This window comes from Heterodontus francisci, chromosome 7 (genome assembly GCF_036365525.1).
Source record: "Heterodontus francisci isolate sHetFra1 chromosome 7, sHetFra1.hap1, whole genome shotgun sequence".
In the NCBI taxonomy this organism is placed as follows: Eukaryota; Metazoa; Chordata; class Chondrichthyes; order Heterodontiformes; family Heterodontidae; genus Heterodontus; species Heterodontus francisci.
In genome coordinates, this window is record NC_090377.1 from 2,140,785 (window position 1) to 2,161,941 (window position 21,157).

The following is a 21,157-nucleotide window of genomic DNA, read 5'->3' on the forward strand; positions in this document are numbered from 1 at the left end:
GGCTGGAACAACAAGGGGTGGGGCTGCCAATTCAACAGGAATCTGTGCTGCTGCAAAAGCACACAGGGAAGCTCCCTCCCCACCCCAATTGCCAAGCCTGGGTCAGCTGAAGCTGCCCGGCTAAACAGACAGAAGGGGATAGATAGTGCCTGGGCAGTTTCAGCTGACCCAGGTGAAGACGACTCCCCCAACCAGAAGACCGGAAGACCAAGTTCAAAGACTATTTTAAGTGTACTGTGAGCACCACCTCCAGAAAGCAAGACATCCCATACAGCCTGCCTTTGCCTCTCCTCTATTACCTCAGCCTCTCCACTAACCTGTTGTTTGTTTGCTTGTCTTTAATACATATTCAATTTTTTCTGTAAATCTCTGATATTTGGTGTGCAAGCCCACAATTTGGGGTGGGTTTAGCTCTTAGACCCATGGCAAGCCCCTCATCACCGGTGGCGGGGCCCTCTACTACCTATGCAGCTGCAGCTTCTGTGGCTGCCCACGTGGCCCCGTCACCCTTTAAATTAATAACATCCAGCCATGGGGTGAAGAGCTATCCCCACCTCAACATGTCTATTGAGGCCTGCGTAAAGGCAATGGCCGAGGTTGTCGGCCCCTCGGCCATTGTTGCGGCCTCAAAGATGTATGGGAAGGCTGTGTTCTTTTTGAGGACCGAGCGGGCGGTGTCCCTGGCCCTGAGTAAGGGGCTTGCTGTGGGGGGGATCTTCCTGCCAGTGGACCCTCTGGGGGCCACTGCGCATCGGATAATGTTGTCCAACGTCCCACCCTTCATTCCCAGTGAGCTCCTCCTCCCCCACCTGCACCATCTGGGGGAGGTGAGGTCGGGGATCACCCCAGTCCGGCTTGGTCTTCGGGAGCACAGCCTCCAACATGTCTACTCCCGCCGCCGCCAGTTATTTATGCAGCTGGCGCGGGAGGAGGACACGGAGGGCCAATTTTATGTGGAGTTCCAGGGGACGGCCTACCGCGTCTTCTGGACCTCGGACGGGGCGCAGTGCCACGTCTGCAAGGGGGTGAGGCATGTTCGTAAGAACTGCCCCAACCTCCCGGCCACCAGCTCCACCTCGGCGGCCCAGAGTGGTTCCACAGCACCTCCTCCCACTCCCCCCACACATCCAATAGACGCCGCTCAGTCGGTTCCGGAGGCTGTGGTTTTCACAGCCTCCGGCGGGGAGGGGAGCGTCCGTCCGAGCAGAAGGAAGACGCGGGGAAAAAAGAAACATCTTGAGGCGCGTTCCCTGGACACTTTGACTCAACCCGAGCCTGAGCTCAGCCCAAAGCCCATTCCCATGGAATCCACCTGTCCCAGGGCTGGGCTCAGGCCCAGGGTGACTAAAAAGGAAAAAAAGGGTGCGGAGGCCTCTGATGACATGGAGGTCTCTGAGCCTCCGCGCCCTAGTGGGAAAAAGAGGAGAAGGCACCCCTCCACAGAAATAACACAGGGTCCTGAGGTGCAGGGCCCATCTGTTGGGGGGGAGCTGCCTCCTGTTTCGGATCCTCAGGTTCCCTCTACCGCCACCACCAAGGCTACAAAGTCCGGGCAGGAGCTCCCTATTCCTCAGGATGGAGGGGAAGGGAAGGCCCCGGTACATGAGGCCCCTCCTGAAGGAGTAAGTGGGGCCCTGCTTGTGGGGGAGCCTGGGGACGCCACCCATTCCGCCACTGTTACTGGGTCGAGTGCCCTGAATGAAGGGGAGGGTCAGCCCTCCCAGCCGGAGTCCACCACCAACCAGGAGACACCCGACCCGGTGAGAACTGAGAATGCTGCCCCATCTGCTGGACCTGTGGGTGCTGGCAGAGCGGGAGATGGCCTCCTCTCACCGCCTCCGGTCTCGGCTCCGGCTGGATTTCCGGAGTCGGGATCTTATGTCTCCCCTGGACCACTCATTGGCCTGGGGACGGAGGTGGAGGGGGGTCCTGGGCTGCTGGCGCCCACAGGCTCCAATTTTACAATAGAACCCAGAGAGGAATCCTGCACCATCGATCCTGGGGGTGGGATCGTGACGGAGGCGGGACCAGCTGGCGCGGCCGGGACGTCCGCCCCACAGTGTGTGGTGGATGTGTCAGCCGCTGGCGGTGACGACCCAGAGGAGGATGGGGATTCGCTGTGGGGCACGGAGAATGATCTTGATTCCATTGCCAGTGAGGTGGTGGAGTCACTCATGCCTCCCACCGAATCTCCTCTCATCCCGATGGCGGAACTCCGGGATTTCCTCGCGGTTTGCAGGGGCTGCCGCAATAAAGTTCAGCTGGCCCTCGACCGCTGGTCGAATCTGGCGCTGACCATCCAGTCCGTCCGTGCCGCCCTGAAGATAACGGGCAAGCGCGCGGGCGTGAAACTGGTTGAGAGGCGCTGGTTTAATGTGTTCCTCAATGGGTTGCTGGGGGAGTGGAAGGCCAGGTGCACTTCCGCTCCCTCCTCACAGTGAGCTGTTGGTGACGGGTTTTAAGTACCTTTGACACGAAGATAACCATAGCCAGCCTCAACATCAACAGCAGCAGGGGGTCTCACCGCAGATTTCACAATCTCTCAGTCCTCAGGGAAGGGAGATACGCGGTGAGCTTTCTGCAGGAAACGCACACCGTTCCGGGAGACGAAGCCACCTGGCTCCTGGAGTGGCAGGGTGGGGTCTACATGAGTCACCTCACCCCTATTTCTAGTGGGGTGGCTATCTTGTTGGCCCCGACTTTTCAGCCGGAGATCTTGGGGGTCAAGGAGCTAGTGTCGGGCCGCTTGCTCCACCTCGCCGTTCGCCTGGGTAGCGTGCCGCTCCACTTTGTGAACGTGTACGCGCCCAGGCCCGGCGCGTTGCAAGCGCGCTTCTTTGAAGAAGTGTCCGCTCTCTTGAGCTCCATCGATAGCGGCGAGTGCATCATCCTTGGGGGGGATTTTAACTGCACCCTCGAGGTGGGGGATCGCTCCGGTCCCCAACGTGGCCAAGCGTCGGTGGAGAAGTTGAGGGGACTGATCAGCTCCCTTAACTTGGTGGACGTCTGGCGGAATCTACATCCCGACTCCAGCGCCTTCATGTGGAGGTCTGGAGGAGTGGGGTCGCGAATCGACCACCTCTACATTTCGCAGGTGTACGTCTCCCGCGTCTCGGCGGCCTCCATGCGGCTGGTGCCGTGCTCGGACCACCGCCTGGTGTGGGCGGAGTTCACTCCGCTACGCACGCGGGCGGGGTCCGCGTTCTGGCACTTTAACAACCGGCTGCTGGAGGATGTGCGATTTCGGGACTCGTTCTGTCGATTCTGGGCCGACTGGAGAAGGAAGCAGTGGGGCTTCCCCTCCTTGAGGCTATGGTGGGATGTGGGCAAGACTCACATCCGCGTCTTCTGTCAGGAGTACGCGAAGGGGTCGACCAAGAGGCGGGAAGCCGAGATCGGGCGCATTGAGAGGGAGTTGCTCGACTTGGAGTCCCGCCTTGGTCATGCCGTCGTGGACCCGGCCCTGTGGCAGGTGTACAAAGAGAAGAAGGGCGCGCTGAGGGACCTGCAGCTCATAGGGTCCCGAGGCGCGTACGTGAGGTCGCGGATCCAGATCCTGGAAGATTTGGACCGCGCCTCACCCTTCTACTCGCTGGAAAAATGGCGGGGGGTCCGTAAGCAGCTCGTCGAGCTGCTGGCCGACGACGGATCCTCCATCACGGATCCGGAGGGAATGGGCCTCCTGGTCCGTACTTATTACAGTGCGTTGTTCTCTCCGGATCCGTCCAGCGAGGATGCGCGCAGAGTTTTGTGGGAGGACCTGCAGCAGGTCAGCCCGGAGGGCGCCGAAGGATTGGAGGCTCCGCTCACGGCGGAGCTGACTGGCGCCCTCCACCAGCTCTCGAGGGGCAAATCCCCAGGGCTGGATGGGTTGACCGTGGAGTTCCTCAGGGCGTTCTGGGACGTCCTGGGGGACGATTACGCGCGGGTCCTGGGGGAAAGCCTGGCGACCGGGGAGATGCCCCTCTCGTGGCGCAGGGCAGTCATCGTCCTGCTGCCGAAGAGGGGCGATCTCCGCCTGCTTAAAAACTGGCGTCCGGTCTCCCTCCTCAGCACGGATTATAAGATGTTTGCCCGGGCTATGTCTACCCGCCTGGGCTCCGTGCTGGCCCACATGATCCACCCTGACCAGTCCTACACGGTCCCGGGCCTTTCCATCCAGGACAACATCCACCTGGTCCGGGACCTGATCCATCTTTCCCAGAGGACTGGTCAGTCGGTTGCCTTTCTCTCTCTCGATCAGGAGAAGGCGTTCGACAGGGTGGATCACGATTACCTTTTCGGGACTCTGCGCGCTTTCGGACTCGGGCCGCATTTTGTGGCCCGGGTCTGACTTTTATACGCCGCCGCAGAGTGTCTAGTCAAAGTTAACGGGTCCTTGACGGCGCCCCTTCGCTTTGGGAGAGGAGTGCGTCAGGGATGCCCCATGTCCGGCCAATTGTATACCATCTGCGTGGAGCCCTTCCTGTGCCTGCTTCGCAGGAGGTTGACGGGATTGGCTCTGCGCGAGCCGGCCATGCAGGTCGTCCTCTCGGCTTACGCCGACGACGTGCTCCTCGCAATCACAGATCCCGTTGACTTGCGGAGGATACGCCACTGCCAGCAGACCTTTTCTACCGCGTCCTCCGCGAGGATCAATTGGGAGAAATGTTCTGGACTCCTGGTTGGTCAGTGGTGGGTGGACTCCCTGCCGGAGGAGATGACACCTTTTGCGTGGAGCACCACGCACGTCCTCTATCTGGGAGTCCACGTTAGCCCCGCTGAGGAAGCCTGGCCGGCAAACTGGCAGGAGTTGGAGGCGAATGTCACCGCTCGGCTGGGGCGCTGGACAGGACTGCTCCGAGTGCTTTCCTACGGGGGCCGAGCGTTGGTCATAAACCAACTGGTGGCCTCCATGTTGTGGTACCGGTTGGTCACTTCGGCCCCGCCCCCTGTATTTGCCACCAAGATCCAGAAGAAACTCGTCGATTTCTTCTGGGGCAAGAGGAAACACTTGGGTCTCTGCCGCGGTCCTGAGTCTCCCAATTGAGGAGGGCGGTCAGTCGCTGGTGTGCGTCCGCACCCAGGCTGCGACTCTCCGCCTTCGGACCCTGCAGAGATACCTGTACGTCGAGCGCCCTCCCAGATGGTGTGCGCTGGCGACGTATTTTTTCCGCCAGTGTCACTGCCTTCAAGACGACACGCAGCTCCCGGTGGAGTCCGTTAGCCGCGCCTCTCTGAGGGAGTTGCCTGTCTTTTACCGGGATCTATTCCGAGTCTGGAACATGGTCGCCTCCAGTCAGGGCGCTCCCCCGCCGGCGGAGGACAGCGCCTCGGCTGTCCGGGCGGCCGGCTCCGGGGACGGTCCGGCGGGCGGAGGAGTAGCCGAAACCCCCGGGACGCCCCTCACTGCGGGTGGCGAGGGGGCTTGGGAGTGCGGAGCGATCCAGGCCGAGCTGACTCCCGCTTGGCCGGAACTGCTCATCGGACCCAGGCCCCAAAACCCTCCTCGGGAGCCGGTCCCGCACAACCCGAGCCGCCTCTCGGAAATGCCCTCCGTGCCATTCCAATCGGCGCGGAGAGGTTTCCTGTACCGGCTGCTCCTGCACACTCTCCACTTCCTCGCCCTCGTCAGCCGGCTGGACACGCCCTGGCGGTCCACGTTGCCATCTGGCGGCGAGGGGAAACCCCGATGGAGTTCTCTCTACGCGGGAGTCTTCCCCCTTTACATCGGGGACCTGGGATGGAGGGTGCTGCACAGAGCAGTCCCGTGCAATAGACTTTTAAGTCGGTTCACGGACTCCCAGGCCGCCTGTACTTTCTGCGGCGTGGACGAGTCCGTGTTCCACGTTTATACGGAGTGTGCGAGGTTGCAGCCCTTATTTGAGTATCTGAAGGGGCTGCTCCTCAAATTCTGGCTGCACTTCAGTCCCACGCTCCTGATCTTTGGGCACCCGGTGCGGAGGGGCTTGGGCCGGGAGGAGGATCTCCTCGTCGGTCTGCTCCTGGGCCTGGCCAAGGTGGCAATTCACAGGTCCAGATTACGGGCCATCGGGGGTTCCGTCCTCCCCGATTGCCTGCCCCTCTTCCGCGGTTACGTTCGCGCCCGGGTGTCCCTGGAGAAGGCGCATGCGGTGTCCGCTGGTACGCTTGAGGCCTTCCGTGACCGGTGGGCACCGCTGGGACTGGAGTGCATTGTCGACGCCGAAAATGGCATTTTAATTTGAGTTTTTGTTTATTTCTGTTTTTAATTTAAAAGAACAGGTTAGACACAGAGTAAAGCTTCCTGTTGCGAGGGTTGTTGAAGTTCTGTTGCTCTCCAAACCACAACAGGTCCACATGTGTTGTGTTTCTGGATCTGAGCTTTGAGTTGGGCTTTTTATTTGTTCTTGGGAAGTGGGCGTCGCTGGCTCGGTCAGCATTTATTGCCCATCCCTAATTGTCCTTGAGAAGGTGGTGGTGAGCTGCCTTCTTGAACCACTGCAGTCCATGTGGTGTAGGTACACCCACAGTGCTGTTAGGAAGGCAGTTCCAGGATTGTGAGCGAGCGACAGTGAAGGAACAGTGCTATAGTTCCAAGTCAGGATGGTGTGTGACTTGGAGGGGAACATGCAGGTGGTGGTGTTCCTATGCATCTGCTGCCCTTGTCCTTTTAGTTGGTAGAGGTCTTGGGTTTGGAAGGTGCTGTCCAAGGAGCCTTTGTGAGTTGCTGCAGTACATCTTGTAGATGGTACACACGCTGCCACTGTGCGTCGGTGGTGGAGGGAGTGAATGTTTGTGGATGGGGTGATAATCAAGCGGGCTGCTTTGTCCTGGATGGTGTCAAGCTTCTTGAGTGTTGTTGGAGCTGCACCCATCCAGGCATGTGGAGAGTATTCCATCACACTCCTGATTTGTGCCTTGTAGATGGTGGACAGGTTTTGGGGAGTCAGGAGGTGAGTTACTGCAGAATTCCTAGCCTTTCGCCTGCCCTTGTAGTTCGAGTATTTATATGGCTACTCCAGTTCAGTTTCTGGTCAGTTCTTGGTGTTAGACTTGTAGCACCAGGCCTTGTTTATCAAAGCAGTTTAATATCTCTGAAAGTGAATGGGGACTGGGATGGGAGATGTGGAAACAGTGACTGCACTGGCTTGTTGAAGTTATTTGATCATTTGTTCTTGCGGCAGGTCTGAGCATTGCTGAGTGTGTGGAGAGTCCTCTCGTTCACTGAATGATGCGAGTGTCTGGCAGCAGGTGAGGGATGGAAGTGTGAGATGGCAGAGTTCACCACTGAGTACCAGCGGCTGCAGTCCTCCTACACTGACTCTCCGCCTGGGGAGGAAGATTTGCTGGTTCATGTGGCTGATGGCGGCAAATGTAAGTTGAACATTGTCTCCTCCCTCCAGAACCGCCATACATTTCCCCTTGTCCTCGCCTTCCACCCCACCAGCCCCTTTCCAACGGATCATCCTCAACAATTTCTGCTGCCTCCAGTGTGATGCCTTGACCAAACATGTCATCTTCTCTCCTCCCCTTTCAACAATCCCAAGAGACCCTCTGATACCCTGGTCCACTCCTCTGTCACCTCCAACACCCCCTCCCCTTCCCACAGCACCTTTCCATACAGGGGATGCAACATCTGCCCTTTTAGCTCCTCCCTTCTCACTGCCCAGGGCCCCAAACACCACTTCCAGGTGAAGCAGTGATTTACTTGTACTTCTTTCAATTTAGTATACTGTATTTGCTGCTCTCAATGCAATTGACACTAAACCGGGGAGATCAAATGCAGTTTGAGTGACTGCTTTGTGGAACATCTCCACTCAGTCTGCAAGTATGACCCCAAGGTTCCGGATACCTGTCACTTTTTATTCTCCACCTAGCTCTCACTCCGACCTCTCTCTCCTCGGCCTCCTGCAGTGTTCAAATGAAGCTCAATGTAAGCACGAGGAACATCACCTGATCTTTCAATTTCGGCACTCAGCATTGAGTTTAGCAGTTTTATACTGTAATCTGTCCACATTTTGTTCCTTTTCTTTGCATATTTTGGTCTTGCTCTAGTTTTTGCTTTCAAATGACAACAGTTCATCATTCTGCCATTCGCACCTCCAATAGACACATCTTTTGTTTCTTTATTTGTCCCATTACCACTCCCTTTGGCCCTGCACAGCCAACTCTTTTGTCATTTAATCTCTCCTGTTTTCTACCCTATCACAGACTTTCCCCTTTTGTTCTTTTTCTTCCCTTCCCCCTTTCACTTGCTCCAAACCTATTACATTTCTAACTTTTCCCAGTTCTGGTGAAAGGTCATTAACCTGAAACGTTAACTCTGTTTCTGTCTCCACAGACGCTGCCAGACCTGCTGAGTGTTTCCAACATTTTTTGTTTTTATTCTCCCATCCCTCATTACCCAGCTCCTGTCTTTTTTTTGTTCATGGATGTGGGCATTTCTGGCAAGGCCAGCATTTATTGCTCATCCCTAATTATTCTTGTGAGGGTGACCATGTGTGTCTCTGCAGTCCATGCCATGTAACCACCTGATCTTGCATTTTCAGCGAGTTTATAGATGTGAACCCTTGGGTTCCCTTGTTTTTCTGCACCCAACTCAGTGACTTTCCAGTCAGTGTTCACTCCCAGTCCTTATTTTATCTCCCACTTCTCACTTCCCCGCCTGAAACTGCAGTTGCCCTCTGCCTTCCCAACTTACCAACTTGACTATATGTTCTGAAGTTTTTACAGTGCTCACTCTTTACCAAACCTCCTCCTTTTGTAGTCAACAAATTTCTAGCTTGTGTTCTCGATATCCAAGTCCAAATCATCTACTTACATAACGCAGTTCGAGTGGACTCAGCACTGATCTTTGGAGTACTCCACCTTCTCTCCAATCCAAGCCTCACCCCTCCACCTTCCCTCTTTGTTTGTTCATTGTTGACCAACTCTCTATCCACTCTGCTACATTTCCTCATACTATCCAGCTGAATTTTTCTAAAGTCTGTTATGAAGCACCCACCTTATTAAATGCCTTCTAAAAATCCATATATACATTGCACCATCTGCATGCCCTTAATCGAATTGATCAATCTCAGGCCCCTTCATAACTGATGTGATCGGGAGTTGAAGCATCAACTGTCCCAGCTGCTTTGTTCTGGTGTCACAGTGAATATTTCCTTTGGTAATCAACCTACAATTTTTGCATACAACTCTGAGAGCCAGACCATTCAGCATGACCAGTCTGTACTGATGTTTATCCCCCATATAAACACCATTCCAATCCCGGGTACTGTCTTACGAGGAGGAGTTGGACAGGTTGGACCTACACTCATTGGAGTGTAAAAGAATGAGAGGAGAGGTGATTGGCAAGCAAAATCAAGGTGAACCCAAAGATGTTTTATCAGTACATTAAGAGTAAGAGGATAACTAAGGAGAGAGTAGGGCCCATAAAAGACCAAAAAGGTAACCTATCTAGAGGCGGATGATGTTGGCATGGTTCTTAATGAATACTTCGTGTCTGTCTTCACAAAAGAGGGGGACAATGCAGATATTGTAGTTGAGGAGGAGTGTGAAGCATTGGATGTGATAAACATAGGGAGAGAGGAAGTATTAATGGGATTAGCATCCTTGAAAGTTGATAAATCACCAGGGCCAGATGAAATGTACCCTAGGCTGTTAAAAAGAAGCAAGACAGGAAATAGCAGAAGGTCTGACCACCATTTTCCAGTCCTCACTGGATCCAGGTGTGGTGCCAGAGGATTGGAGAACTGCGAACGTTTTCCCTCTGTTTAAAAAGGGAGCGAGAGATAGACCGAATAATTACAGGCCAGTCAGTCTAACCTCAGTAGTGAGCAAATTATTGGAATCTATTCTGAGAGACAGAATAAACTGTCAGTTAGAAAGGCACAGATTAATCAAGGATAGTCAGCATGGATTTGTTAAGGGAAGATCTTGTTTGACCAACTTGATCGAATGTTTTGATGAAGTAAAAAGGAAGATAGATGAGGGTAGTGCAGTTGATGTGGTCTAAATGGATTTTAGCAAGGCTTTTGACAAGGTGCCGCATGGCAGACTGGTTAAAAAAAAATAAAATCCCATGGGATCCAGGGAAATGCAGCAAGGTGGATACAAAATTGGCTCAGTGGCAGGAAACAAAGGGTAATTGTTGACGGGTGTTTTAGCGACTGAAGGGCTGTTTCCAGTGGCGTTCCACAGGGTTCAGTACTGGGTCCCCTGCTTTTTGTGGTATATATTAACGAATTGGACGTAAATGTAGGGGGCGTGATCAAGAAGTTTGCAGACGAAACAAAGATTGGCCGTGTGGTAGATAGCGAGGAGGGTAGCTGTAGGCTGCAGGAAGATATTGATGGTCTGTTCAGATGGGCAGAAAAGTGGCAAATGGAATTCAACCCGGAGAAGTGTGAGGTGATGCATTTGGGGAAGTCAAACAAGACAAAGGAATACACGATTAATGAGAAAATACTGACAAGTGTAGAGGCAGTGAGGAATCTTGGAGTGAATGTCCACAGATCCCTGAAGGTCGATAAGGTGGTAAAGAAGTCATATAGAATCCTTTCCTTTATTAACCGATGTATAGAATATATGGGCAGGGATGTTATGCTGGAACTGTATAACCTAGAAACATAGAAAATAGGAGCAGGAGTAGGCCATTCGGCCCTTTGGGCCTACTCCTCCATTCAAAAAAGATCATGGCTGATCGTGTAATTTGGTACCCTGTTCCCGCTTTCTCCCCATGTCCCTTGATCCCTTACGGATTAAGAAATATATCTATCTCCTTCTTGAATATATTTAATGACTTAGCCTCCACTGCCTTCTGTGGTAGAGAATTCCACAAGTTCGCCACCCTCTGCGTGAAGAAATTTCTCATCTCGGTTCTAAATGGCATTCCCTGTATCCTGAGACTGTGACCCCTGGTTCTGGACTCCCCAGCCATCGGGAACATCCTTCCTGCATCTAGCCTGTCTGGTCCTGTTAGAATTTTATAGGTTTCTATGAGATCCCCTCTCATTCTTCTTAACTCTAGTGAATATAGGCCTAGCTGACCCAATCTTTCCTCATATGTCAGTCCTGCCATCCCAGGTATCAGCCTAGTAAATATTCTTTGCACTCCCTGCAAGGCAAGAACATCCTTCCTCAGATACAGAGACCAAAATTGCACACAATACTCTAGATGTGGTCTCACCAAGGGCCTGTATAACTGCAGTAAGACATCCTTGCTCCTATACTCAAATCCTCTTGCAATGAAGGCCAACATACCATTCGCCTTCCTAATTGCATGCTGCACCTGAATGCTTGCTTTCAGAAAATCGTGTACAAAGACACCCAGGTCTCATTGCACCTCCCCCTTTCCCAATTTATCACCATTTAGGTATTCTCCCTTTCTGTTTTTACAACCAAAGTGGATAACCTCACATTTATCCACGTTATACCGCATCTGCCATGCATTTGCCCACTCACCCAACTTGTCCAAATCACATTGGAGCCTCTTTGCATCCTCTTCACAGCTCACATTCCCCCCCAGCTTTGTGTCATTTGCAAACTTGGAAATGTTACATATAGTTCCCTCTCTCAAGTAATTAATATATATTGTGAATAGCTGGGGCCCAAGCACTGATCCCTGTGGTACCCCACTAGTCACTGCCTGCCACCCGGAAAAAGACCAGTTTTTTCCTACTCTCTGTTTCCTGTCTGTCAACCAATTCTCAATCCATGCCAGTATATTACCCCCAATCCCATGTGCTTTAATTTTGCACATTAACCTCTTATGTGGGACCTTATCAAAAGCCTTCTGAAAATCCAAATACACCACATCCACTGGTTCTCCCTTATCTGTTCTACTAGTTACATCTTCAAAAAACTCCAGTAGATTTGTTAAGCATGATTTCCCTTTCGTAAACCCATGCTGACTTTGTCCAATCCCGTTTATGCTTTCCAGGTGTTCTGCTATCACATCCTTAATAGTAGACTCGAGCATTTTCTCCACTACTGATGTAAGGCTAACTGGTCTGTAATTCCCTGTTTTTTTCTCTCCCTCCCTTTTTTAAATAGTGGGGTTACATTTGCCACCCTCCAATCTGTAGGAACTGTTCCAGAGTCTATCGAATTTTGGAAGATGACCACCAATGCATCCACTATTTCCAGGGCCACTTCCTTTAGTACTCTGGGACGTAGATTATCAGGCCCTGGGGATTTATCAGCCTTTAACCCCATTAATTTCCCTAGCACATTTTTTTTTTACTAATACTGATTTCGTTCAGTTCCTCCCTCTCATTAGGCCTTTGGTTCCCTAACATTTCTGAGAGGTTATTTGTGTCCCCCTTTGTGAAGACATAAAATTGTTCTGGCATTTCTTTGTTCCCCATTGTAATTTCCCCCTGTTTCTGACTGTAAGGGACCTACATTTGTCTTCACTAATCTTTTTATCTTCACATATTTATAGAAGCTTTTACAGTCAGTTTTTATGTTCCCCACAAGTTTACTCTCATGCTATATTTTCCCCCGCTTAATCAACCTCTTTGTCCTCATTTGCTCAATTCTAAACTGCTCCCAATCCTCTGACTTGCTGCTTTTTCTGACCATTTTATATGCCTCCTCTTTGGATCTATTACTATCCCTATTTCTTTTGTAAGTCACAGTTGAGCCACCTTTCCGGTTTTATTTTGCGCCAGACAGGAATGAATAATTCATGCACACGTTCTTGAAATATTATCCATTGCCTATCCACTGTCAACCCTTTTAGTAAAGTTCCCCAATCTACCATAGCCAACTCAAGCCTCATATCTTCGTAGTTTCCTTTATTTAGATTCAGGACCCTCCTTTCAGATTCAACAACTTCGCACTCCATCTTAATGAAGAATTCTATCATGTTATGGTCGCTCCTCCCCAAGGGACCCCGCACAACAAGGTTTTTAATTAATCCTTTCTCATTGCACTATACCCAGTCTAGGATAGCCTGTTCTCTAGTTGGTTCCTCAATGTATTGGTCCAAAAAACCATCACGTACACACTCCAGGAAATCATCCTCCACAGTATTATTGCTAATTTAGTTTGACCAATCTATATGTAGATTAAAGTAACCCATGATTACAGTTGTACCCTTATTGCATCCTGTTTAACGCCATCCTTTACATCTCCACTACTGTTTGGGGGCCTGTAGACAACCCCCACCAACGTTTTCTGTCCCTTGGTGTTTATTAGCTCCACCCATACAGATTCCACATCATGATTTTCCGAGCCAATATCCTTCCTCACTAATGCATTGATTTCCTCCTTTACTAATAACACTACCCCTCCTCTTCCCTTTTTGCCTGTTCTTCCTGAATATTAAATATTAAATAACTAATTGGTTAGGCCACAACTTGAGTACTGTGTGCAGTTCTGGTCACCTCATTACAGAAAGGATGTAATTACACTAGAGAGGGTACAGAGGAGATTTACGAGGATGTTGTTAGGACTGGAAAAATGCAGCTATGTGGAAAGACTGGATAGGCTGGGGTTGTTCTCCTTGGAACAGAGAAGGCCGAGGGGAGATCTGATTGAAATATACAAAATTTTGAGGGGCCTGGATAAAGTGGAGGTGAAGGGTCTTAGCAGAGAGGTCAGTGACGAGGAGGCATAGATTTAAAGTGATTGGTAGAAAAATTAGAGGGGAGATGAGGAAAAACCTTTTCACCCAGAGGGTGGCAATGGTCTGGAATTCACTGCCTGAAAGGGTAGTTGAGGCAGAAACCCTCAACTCGTTCAAAAGGAGTCTGAATATACACCTCAAGTGCCGTAATCTGCAGGGCTACGGACCAAATGCTGGAAGGTGGGATTAGAATAGGTGGATCGTTTTTTGGCTGGCACAGACACGATGGGCCAAGTGTCTGTGGTTCTATCTTATCTTTCTATGATTCTATGAGGACCTCGTGGGGTCTGGACAGAGTGGATAGGGAAAAACTGTTCCCACTCATGAAAGGATCAAGAACGAGAGGGCACAGATTTAAAGTGATTGGCAAAAGAAGCAAAGGCGACATGAGGAAAAATATTTTCACACAGTGAGTGTTTAGGATCTGGAATGCACTGTCTGAGAGTGTGGTGGAGGCAGGTTCAGTGAGTGTTTAGGATCTGGAATGCACTGCCTGAGCGTGTGGTGGAGGCAGATTTAATCGAGGCTTTCAAAAGGGAATTCGACTGTTATCTGAAAAGGAAGAATGTACAGGGTTATGGGGAGAAGGCGGGTAATGGTATTAGGTGAATTGCTCATTTGGAGAGCTGGTGCAGACATGACAGACCGAATGGCCTCCTTCTGTGCTGTAACAATTCTGAGGCTGCTTCCCCTGGTGGAGGAATCTAGAGCTGAGAGGGTAGCATTTCAGAATAAGGGGCCTCCCTTTTTGTGACGGAGATGAGGAGGATTTTCGTCTTTGATTGTTTGTGTTTGGAATTCTCTGCCTCAGAGCAGTGCAGGCTGGATCATTGAATGTATTCGAGGCTGAGTTAGACAGAGTTTTGATCTACAAGGTAGTCAAGGGTTATGGGGAACAGACAGGAAAGTGGAGTTGAGGCCACAATCAGATCAACGATGATCTTATTGAATGGTAGAGCAGGCTTGAGGTGCTGAATGGCCTCCTCCTACTCTTACTTTGTATCTTCTGGTCACCCTGTCCTCATGCCTTTGCTTCAAACAACCACCTAGCCTATTCTTCAATGTTCCTCTGGCCTCTGATTCTGTAATAACTTTGAGAGTGAATTCCATGGCCCCTCAACCCTCAGTTTAAGGAGATATTCTCTTTTCTGTCCTAAATCACTTGCATTTAATGTTGTATCCAGGTTCCTTCATTCTAGCCCACCAATCTTTGGAAACAGTCTCTATCAATCTTCTCTATCCCATTGTTGATTTTAAACCTCTCTTTCAAATCACACTTTCATCTCTATTTTAATGAAAACAGCCCCAGTTTTTCAAATGTTTCTCTGAATTTATATTTTCTCCTACGAGGCAACATCCCAGTCAATCTATGCTGTTCCCCCACCGCCCCCCCTCCCAAACTCTCTTGCCTCAACATCCTATTTGAGGCTCAATGCTATACTGTCTCCTACTGTAGGCTTATTCATCATCTCATCTCTGCTGTTATATTCTATACCTCTTGCCAGAAACCAGGTAATCCATTAATGTTTTATGTCCTCCTCCAGTTAACAACCTGCTTTTAATGTGTTGTGAACTTGAAGCTCCCTCTACTCCCCCAACTCGCCCATCCATTTTAAGTGCACTAATAACTTAGACATTTAGCACACAGTTACACATATTGAATTCCATCTTTTTGTCCATTCCACCATATCAGTATCTCTTTGCTGTTTCCTCTGATGCTGAGGATACTTCACTGACACTCATATCCATTCTGCTAACCCTGTATCCAAATCATTGATGTTGACAATGAACAGAGGTGATCCAAGAACAGAGCCCAATGGAAGACCACCGCCCACTCTGAGAAATTACCTTTCACTCAAACTCTCTGTCCCCTATCTTCGAAAAGTCTTTAATCTAATTTCATCCCCTCCCCCAATAAAATTGACTTTAATCTTCTTCAGTTGTCTCCTGGCTGATTGATGAGCAAAAGATTTCTAATAATCTCTGACTCTTTTTTTTTTTCATTCTCTGTAGCTCCATGGCATCACATTGAAAACCTGGATCTGTTCTTCTCCAGAATATCCTTTTGAACTGTTGCTAATACCGTAGTCTGTTCCATCAGCCTCTCACAAAGAGCACAGTTGAGCTTGTATCAGTCATCAGTTCAAAACCAACAGATGGCTTCAGTGGCAGAGAGTTTATGGAAACAAGGCTACGGGCGATTAAAACATGTCTGGTGATTTGAAGGGAGTACGTTCGAGATTTCTGCACTGACTGGGGTCTGCCAGTCTCTCTCTTACTCTTTCTCCCCTCACCGCCCCCCTCCCCTCTCCACCCCTCCTCTCCTCCCCCTCTCCGCCCCGCCCCCTCCCCTCTCCGCCCCCTCCCCCCCTCTCCGTCCCCCCTCCCCCCCTCTCCGTCCCCCCTCCCCCTCACTCAGGGAGATAGCTGTACACTGAGTGACTGGTGTCTGTCAGGGAGATATCTGAATACAGGTGTTTTTTTTTGTTCGTTCGGGGAATGTGGGTGTCGCTGGCTATGCCAGCATTTACTGCCTATTCCTAATTGCCCTTGAGAAGGTGGTGGTGAGCTGCCTTCTTGAACCGCTGCCGTCCATGTGGGGTAAGTACACCCACAGTGCTGTTAGGAAGGGAATTCCAGGATTTTGACACAGTGACAGTGAAGGAACAGCGATACAGTTCCAAGTCAGGATGGTGTGTGACTTGGAGGGGAACTTGCAGGCGGTGGTGTTCCCATGCATCTGCAGCCCTTGTCCTTCTAGTTGGTAGAGGTCACGGCTTTGGAACGCGCTGTCGAAGGAGCCTTGGTGCATTGCTGCAGTGCATCTTGTAGATGGTACACACTGCTGCCACTGTGCGTCGGGAGTGAATGATTTTGGATGGGGTGCCAATCAAGCGGGCTGTTTTCTGCTGGATGGTATCAAGTTTGTTGAGTGTTGTTGGAGCTGCACCCATCCAGGCAAGTGGATCCATCACTCCTGACTCGTGCCTTGGTGGACAGGCTTTGGGGGGTCAGGAGGTGAGTTACTTGCTAAAGGATTCCTAGTCTCTCACCTGCTCTTATAGCCAAGGTATTTATATAGAATCAGTGAAAAGTTACAGCACAGCGGGAGGTAGAGGAGCAGATATGTAGACAGATTTTGGAAAGATGTAAAGGTGACAGGGTTGTAGTGGTGGGTGATTTTAACTTCCCCTATATTGACTGGGACTCACTTAGTGCTAGGGGCTTGGATGGGGCAGAATTTGTAAGGAGCATCCAGGAGGGCTTCTTGAAACAATACGTAGATAGTCCAACTAGGGATGGGGCCGTACTGGACCTGGTATTGGGGAATGAGCCCGGCCAGGTGGCCGAAGTTTCAGTCGGGGAGCATTTCGGGAACAGTGACCATAATTCCATAAGATTTAAGGTACTTGTGGATAAGGATAAGAGTAGTCCTTGGGTGAAGGTGCTAAATTGGGGGAAGGCTAATTATAACAATATTAGGCAGGAACTGAAGAATTTAGATTGGGGGCGGCTGTTTGAGGGTAAACCAACATCTGACATGTGGGAGTCTTTCAAACGTCAGTGATTAGAATCCAGGACCAGCATGTTCCTGTGAGGAAGAAGGATAAGTTTGGCAAGTTTCAGGAACCTTGGATAACGCGGGATATTGTGAGCCTCGTCAAAAAGGGAAAGGAAGCATTCGTAAGGGCTGGAAGGCTAGGAACAGACGAATCCCTTGAGGAATATAAAGACAGTAGGAAGGAACTTAAGCAAGGAGTCAGGAGGGCTAAAAGGGGTTATGAGAAGTCATTGGCAAACAGGATTAAGGAAAATCCCAAGGCTTTTTATACGTATATAAAGAGCAAGAGGGTAACTAGGGAAAGGGTTGGCCCACTCAAGGACAGAGATGGGAATCTATGCGTGGAGCCTGAGGAAATGGGTGAGGTGCTAAATGAGTCCTTTGCATCAGTATTCACCAAGGAGAAGGACTTGGTGGATGATGAGCCTAAGGAAGGGAGTGTAGATAGTCTCAGTCATCTCATTATCAAAAAGGAGGAGGTGTTGGGTGTCTTGCAAAGCATTAAGGTAGATAAGTCCCCAGGGCCTGATGGGATCTACCCCAGAATACTGAGGGAGGCAAGGGAAGAAATTTCTGGGGCCTTGACAGAAATCTTTGCATCCTCATTGGCTACAGGTGAGGTCCCAGAGGACTGGAGAATAGCCAATGTTGTTCCTTTGTTTAAGAAGGGTAGCAAGGATAATCCAGGAAATTATAGGCCGGTGAGCCTTACGTCAGTGGTAGGGAAATTATTAGAGAGGATTCTTCGGGACAGGATTTACTCCCATTTGGAAACAAACGGACTTATTAGCGAGAGACAGCATGGTTTTGTGAAGGGGAGGTCGTGTCTCACTAATTTGATTGAGTTTTTTGAGGAAGTGAGGAAGATGATTGATGAAGGAAGGGCAGTGGATGTTATCTATTTGGACTTCAGTAAAGCCTTTGACAAGGTCGCTCATGGCAGACTGATACAAAAGGTGAAGTCACACGGGATCAGAGGTGAGCTGGCAAGGTGGATACAGAACTGGCTCAGTCACAGAAGACAGAGGGTAGCAGTGGAAGGGTGCTTTTCTGAATGGAGGGATGTGAATAGTGGTGTTCCGCAGGGACCAGTGCTGGGACCTTTGCTGTTTGTAGTATATATAAATGATTTGGAGGAAAATGTAGCTGGTCTGATTAGTAAGTTTGCGGACGACACAAAGGTTGGTGGAGTTGCGGATAGTGATGAGGATTGTCAGAGGATACAGCAGGATATAGATCGGTTGGAAACTTGGGTGGAGAAATGGCAGATGGAGTTTAATCCGGACAAATGTGAGGTAATGCATTTTGGAAGGTCTAATGCAGGTGGGAGGTATACAGTAAATGGCAGAACCCTTAGGAGTATTGACAGGCAGAGAGATCTGGGTGTACAGGTCCACAGGTCACTGAAAGTGGCAACGCAGATGGATAAGGTAGTCAAGAAGGCATACGGCATGCTTGCCTTCATCGGTCGGGGCATAGAGTATAAAAATTGGCAGGTCATGCTGCAGCTGTACAGAACCTTAGTTAGGCCACACTTAGAATATTGCGTGCAATTCTGGTCGCCACACTACCAGAAGGACGTGGAGGCTTTGGAGAGGGTACAGAGGAGGTTTACCAGGATGTTGCCTGGTCTGGAGGGAATTAGCTATGAGGAGAGGTTGGATAAATTCGGATTGTTTTCACTGGAACAACGGAGGTGGAGGGGCGACTTGATAGAGGTTTACAAAGTTATGAGCGGCATGGACAGAGTGGATAGTCAGAAGCTTTTTCCCAGGGTGGAAGAGTCAGTTAATAGGGAACATAGGTTTAAGGAGAGAGGGGCAAAGTTTAGAGGGGATGTGTGTGGCAAGTTCTTTACACAGAGGGTGGTGAGTGCCTGGAACTTGCTGCCGGGGGAGGTGGTGGAAGCAGGTACAAAAGAGACGTTTAAGAGGCATCTTGACAAATACATGAATAGGATGGGAATAGAGGGATATGGGCTCCGGAAGTGCAGAAGGTTTTAGTTTGGACAGGCATCAAGATCGGCGCAGGCTTGGAGGGCCGAATGGCCTGTTCCTGTGCTGTACTGTTTTTTGTTCTTTGTTCACAGAAGGAAGCCATTCAGCCCATCGGGTCTACGCTGGCTGAAAAAACTAGCCACCCAGTCTAATCCCACCTTCCAGCACCTGGTCCATAGCCGTGCCGGTCAGGTGCAGGTCCAGGTACCTTTTAAAAGAATTGAGGGTTTCTGCCTCCACTACTGTTCCTGGCAGTGAATTCCAGACACCCACCGCCTTCTGGGTGAAAAAGTTTTTCCTCATGTCCCCTCTAATCCTTCTACCAATCACCTTAAATCTGTGCACCTGGTAATTGACCTCTCCGCTAGGGAAACAGATCCTTCCTGTCTACTCTATCGAGGCCGCTCATAATTTTGTACACATCAATTAAGTCACCCCTCAGCCTCCTGTGTTTTAAGGAAAACAACCCCAGCCTATCCAATCTTTCCGCAGAGCTGCAACTTTCAAACCCTGGCAACATTCTTGTAAATCTCCTCTGTACTCTCTCCAGAGTAATTTTGTCCTTCCTATAATGTGACCAGAAATCTACGCAATACTCCAGCTGTGGCATGACCAGTGTTCTATACATTTCCAGCATCACATCTCTGCTTTTGTATTCTATACTTTGGCCAATAAAGGAAAGCATTCCATATGCCGCCTAAACCACTTTATCTACCTGTCCTACCACCTTCAGGGACCTGTGGACATGTACGCCAAGGTTTCTCACTTCTACCCCTCACAATATCCTCCCGTTTATTGTGTATTCCCTCGCTTTATTTGCCCTTCCCAAGTGCATTACCTCACACTTCTCCGGATTGAATTCCATTCGTCACTTTTCTGCCCACTCAACCAAACCATTGATATCATTCTGGAGTCTACAGCTATCCTCTTCTCTATCAACTACACGGCCAATTTTTGTTTTGTTTCCCAATCATGCCTCTCACATTTAAGTCTAAATCATTTATATATACCACAAACAGCAAGGGACCCAACACTGAGCCCTGTGGAACGCCACTGGAAACCACTTTCCATTCACAAAAACATCAGTTGACTACTACCCTTTGTTTCCTGTCACTGAGCCAATTCTGGATCCAACCTGCCACTTTCCCCTGTATCCCATGGGTTTTCATTTTACTGACAGTCTGCCATGCGGGACCTTGTCAGATGCCTTACTAAAATCTATGTAGACCATATCCACTGCACAACGCTCATCAATCCTCCTTGTTATTTACTCAAAAATTCAATTAAGTTAGTAAGACATGACCTTCCTTTAACAAATCCATGCTGACTATCCCTGATTAATCCGTACCTTTCTCACTGGTAGTTTATCCTGTCTCTCAGTATTCACTCTTAATAATTTGCCCACCACCGAGGTCAGACTGACCGGCCTGTAATTATTTGGCCTATCCTTTGCACCCTTTTTAAAAAATGGTAGAATGTTTGCAAACCTCCAGTCCTCTGGTACCTGGCCTGCATACAGTGAGGATTTGAAGATGATCCTCAGGGCATGCGCTCTTTCTTCCCTGGCTTCCTTTAACAACCTGGGATACAATCCATCCGGCTCTGGTGATTTTTCAAGGATATCAAAGCCTCCAGTACTTCCTCTCTCATCATGCTTGTTGTATCTAATATTTCACACTCCTCTTTTACTACAATGTCTGCATCATCCCTCTCCTTTGAAAAGACAGAGACAAAAAAACTCAGGAAGAACCCTACCTACATCTGCATCCATACATAAGTTCCCATGTACACCTCTGGTAGGCCCCTACCCCTTTCTTAGTTATCCTCTTGGTCTTAATGTACTGATAAAACATCTTTGGGGTTTCCTTGATTTTACCTGCCAATAATTTTTCATATTCTCTTTTTGCTTTCCTAATTTCTTTTTTTACTTCACCCCTGCAGTTTCTATACTCCTCTAGGCTTTCTAAAGTATTAAGATTTTGCGACCGTCATAAGCTTTCTTTT

General features: G+C 49.8%; 1 protein-coding gene across 1 annotated transcript in view; it reads left to right on the plus strand.

Moving 5' to 3' along the window:
* atg9a (ATG9 autophagy related 9 homolog A (S. cerevisiae)) overlaps positions 1-21,157 on the plus strand; it is a 107,303-nt gene that overhangs the window by 15,660 nt on the left and 70,486 nt on the right. The window contains exons 2-3 of the mRNA XM_068034703.1: positions 7,146-7,335; positions 15,608-15,651. Of these exons, the coding sequence (XP_067890804.1) occupies positions 7,233-7,335; positions 15,608-15,651 (147 nt within the window). The 5' untranslated portion in view covers positions 7,146-7,232. The remainder of the gene's footprint in view (positions 1-7,145; positions 7,336-15,607; positions 15,652-21,157) is intronic.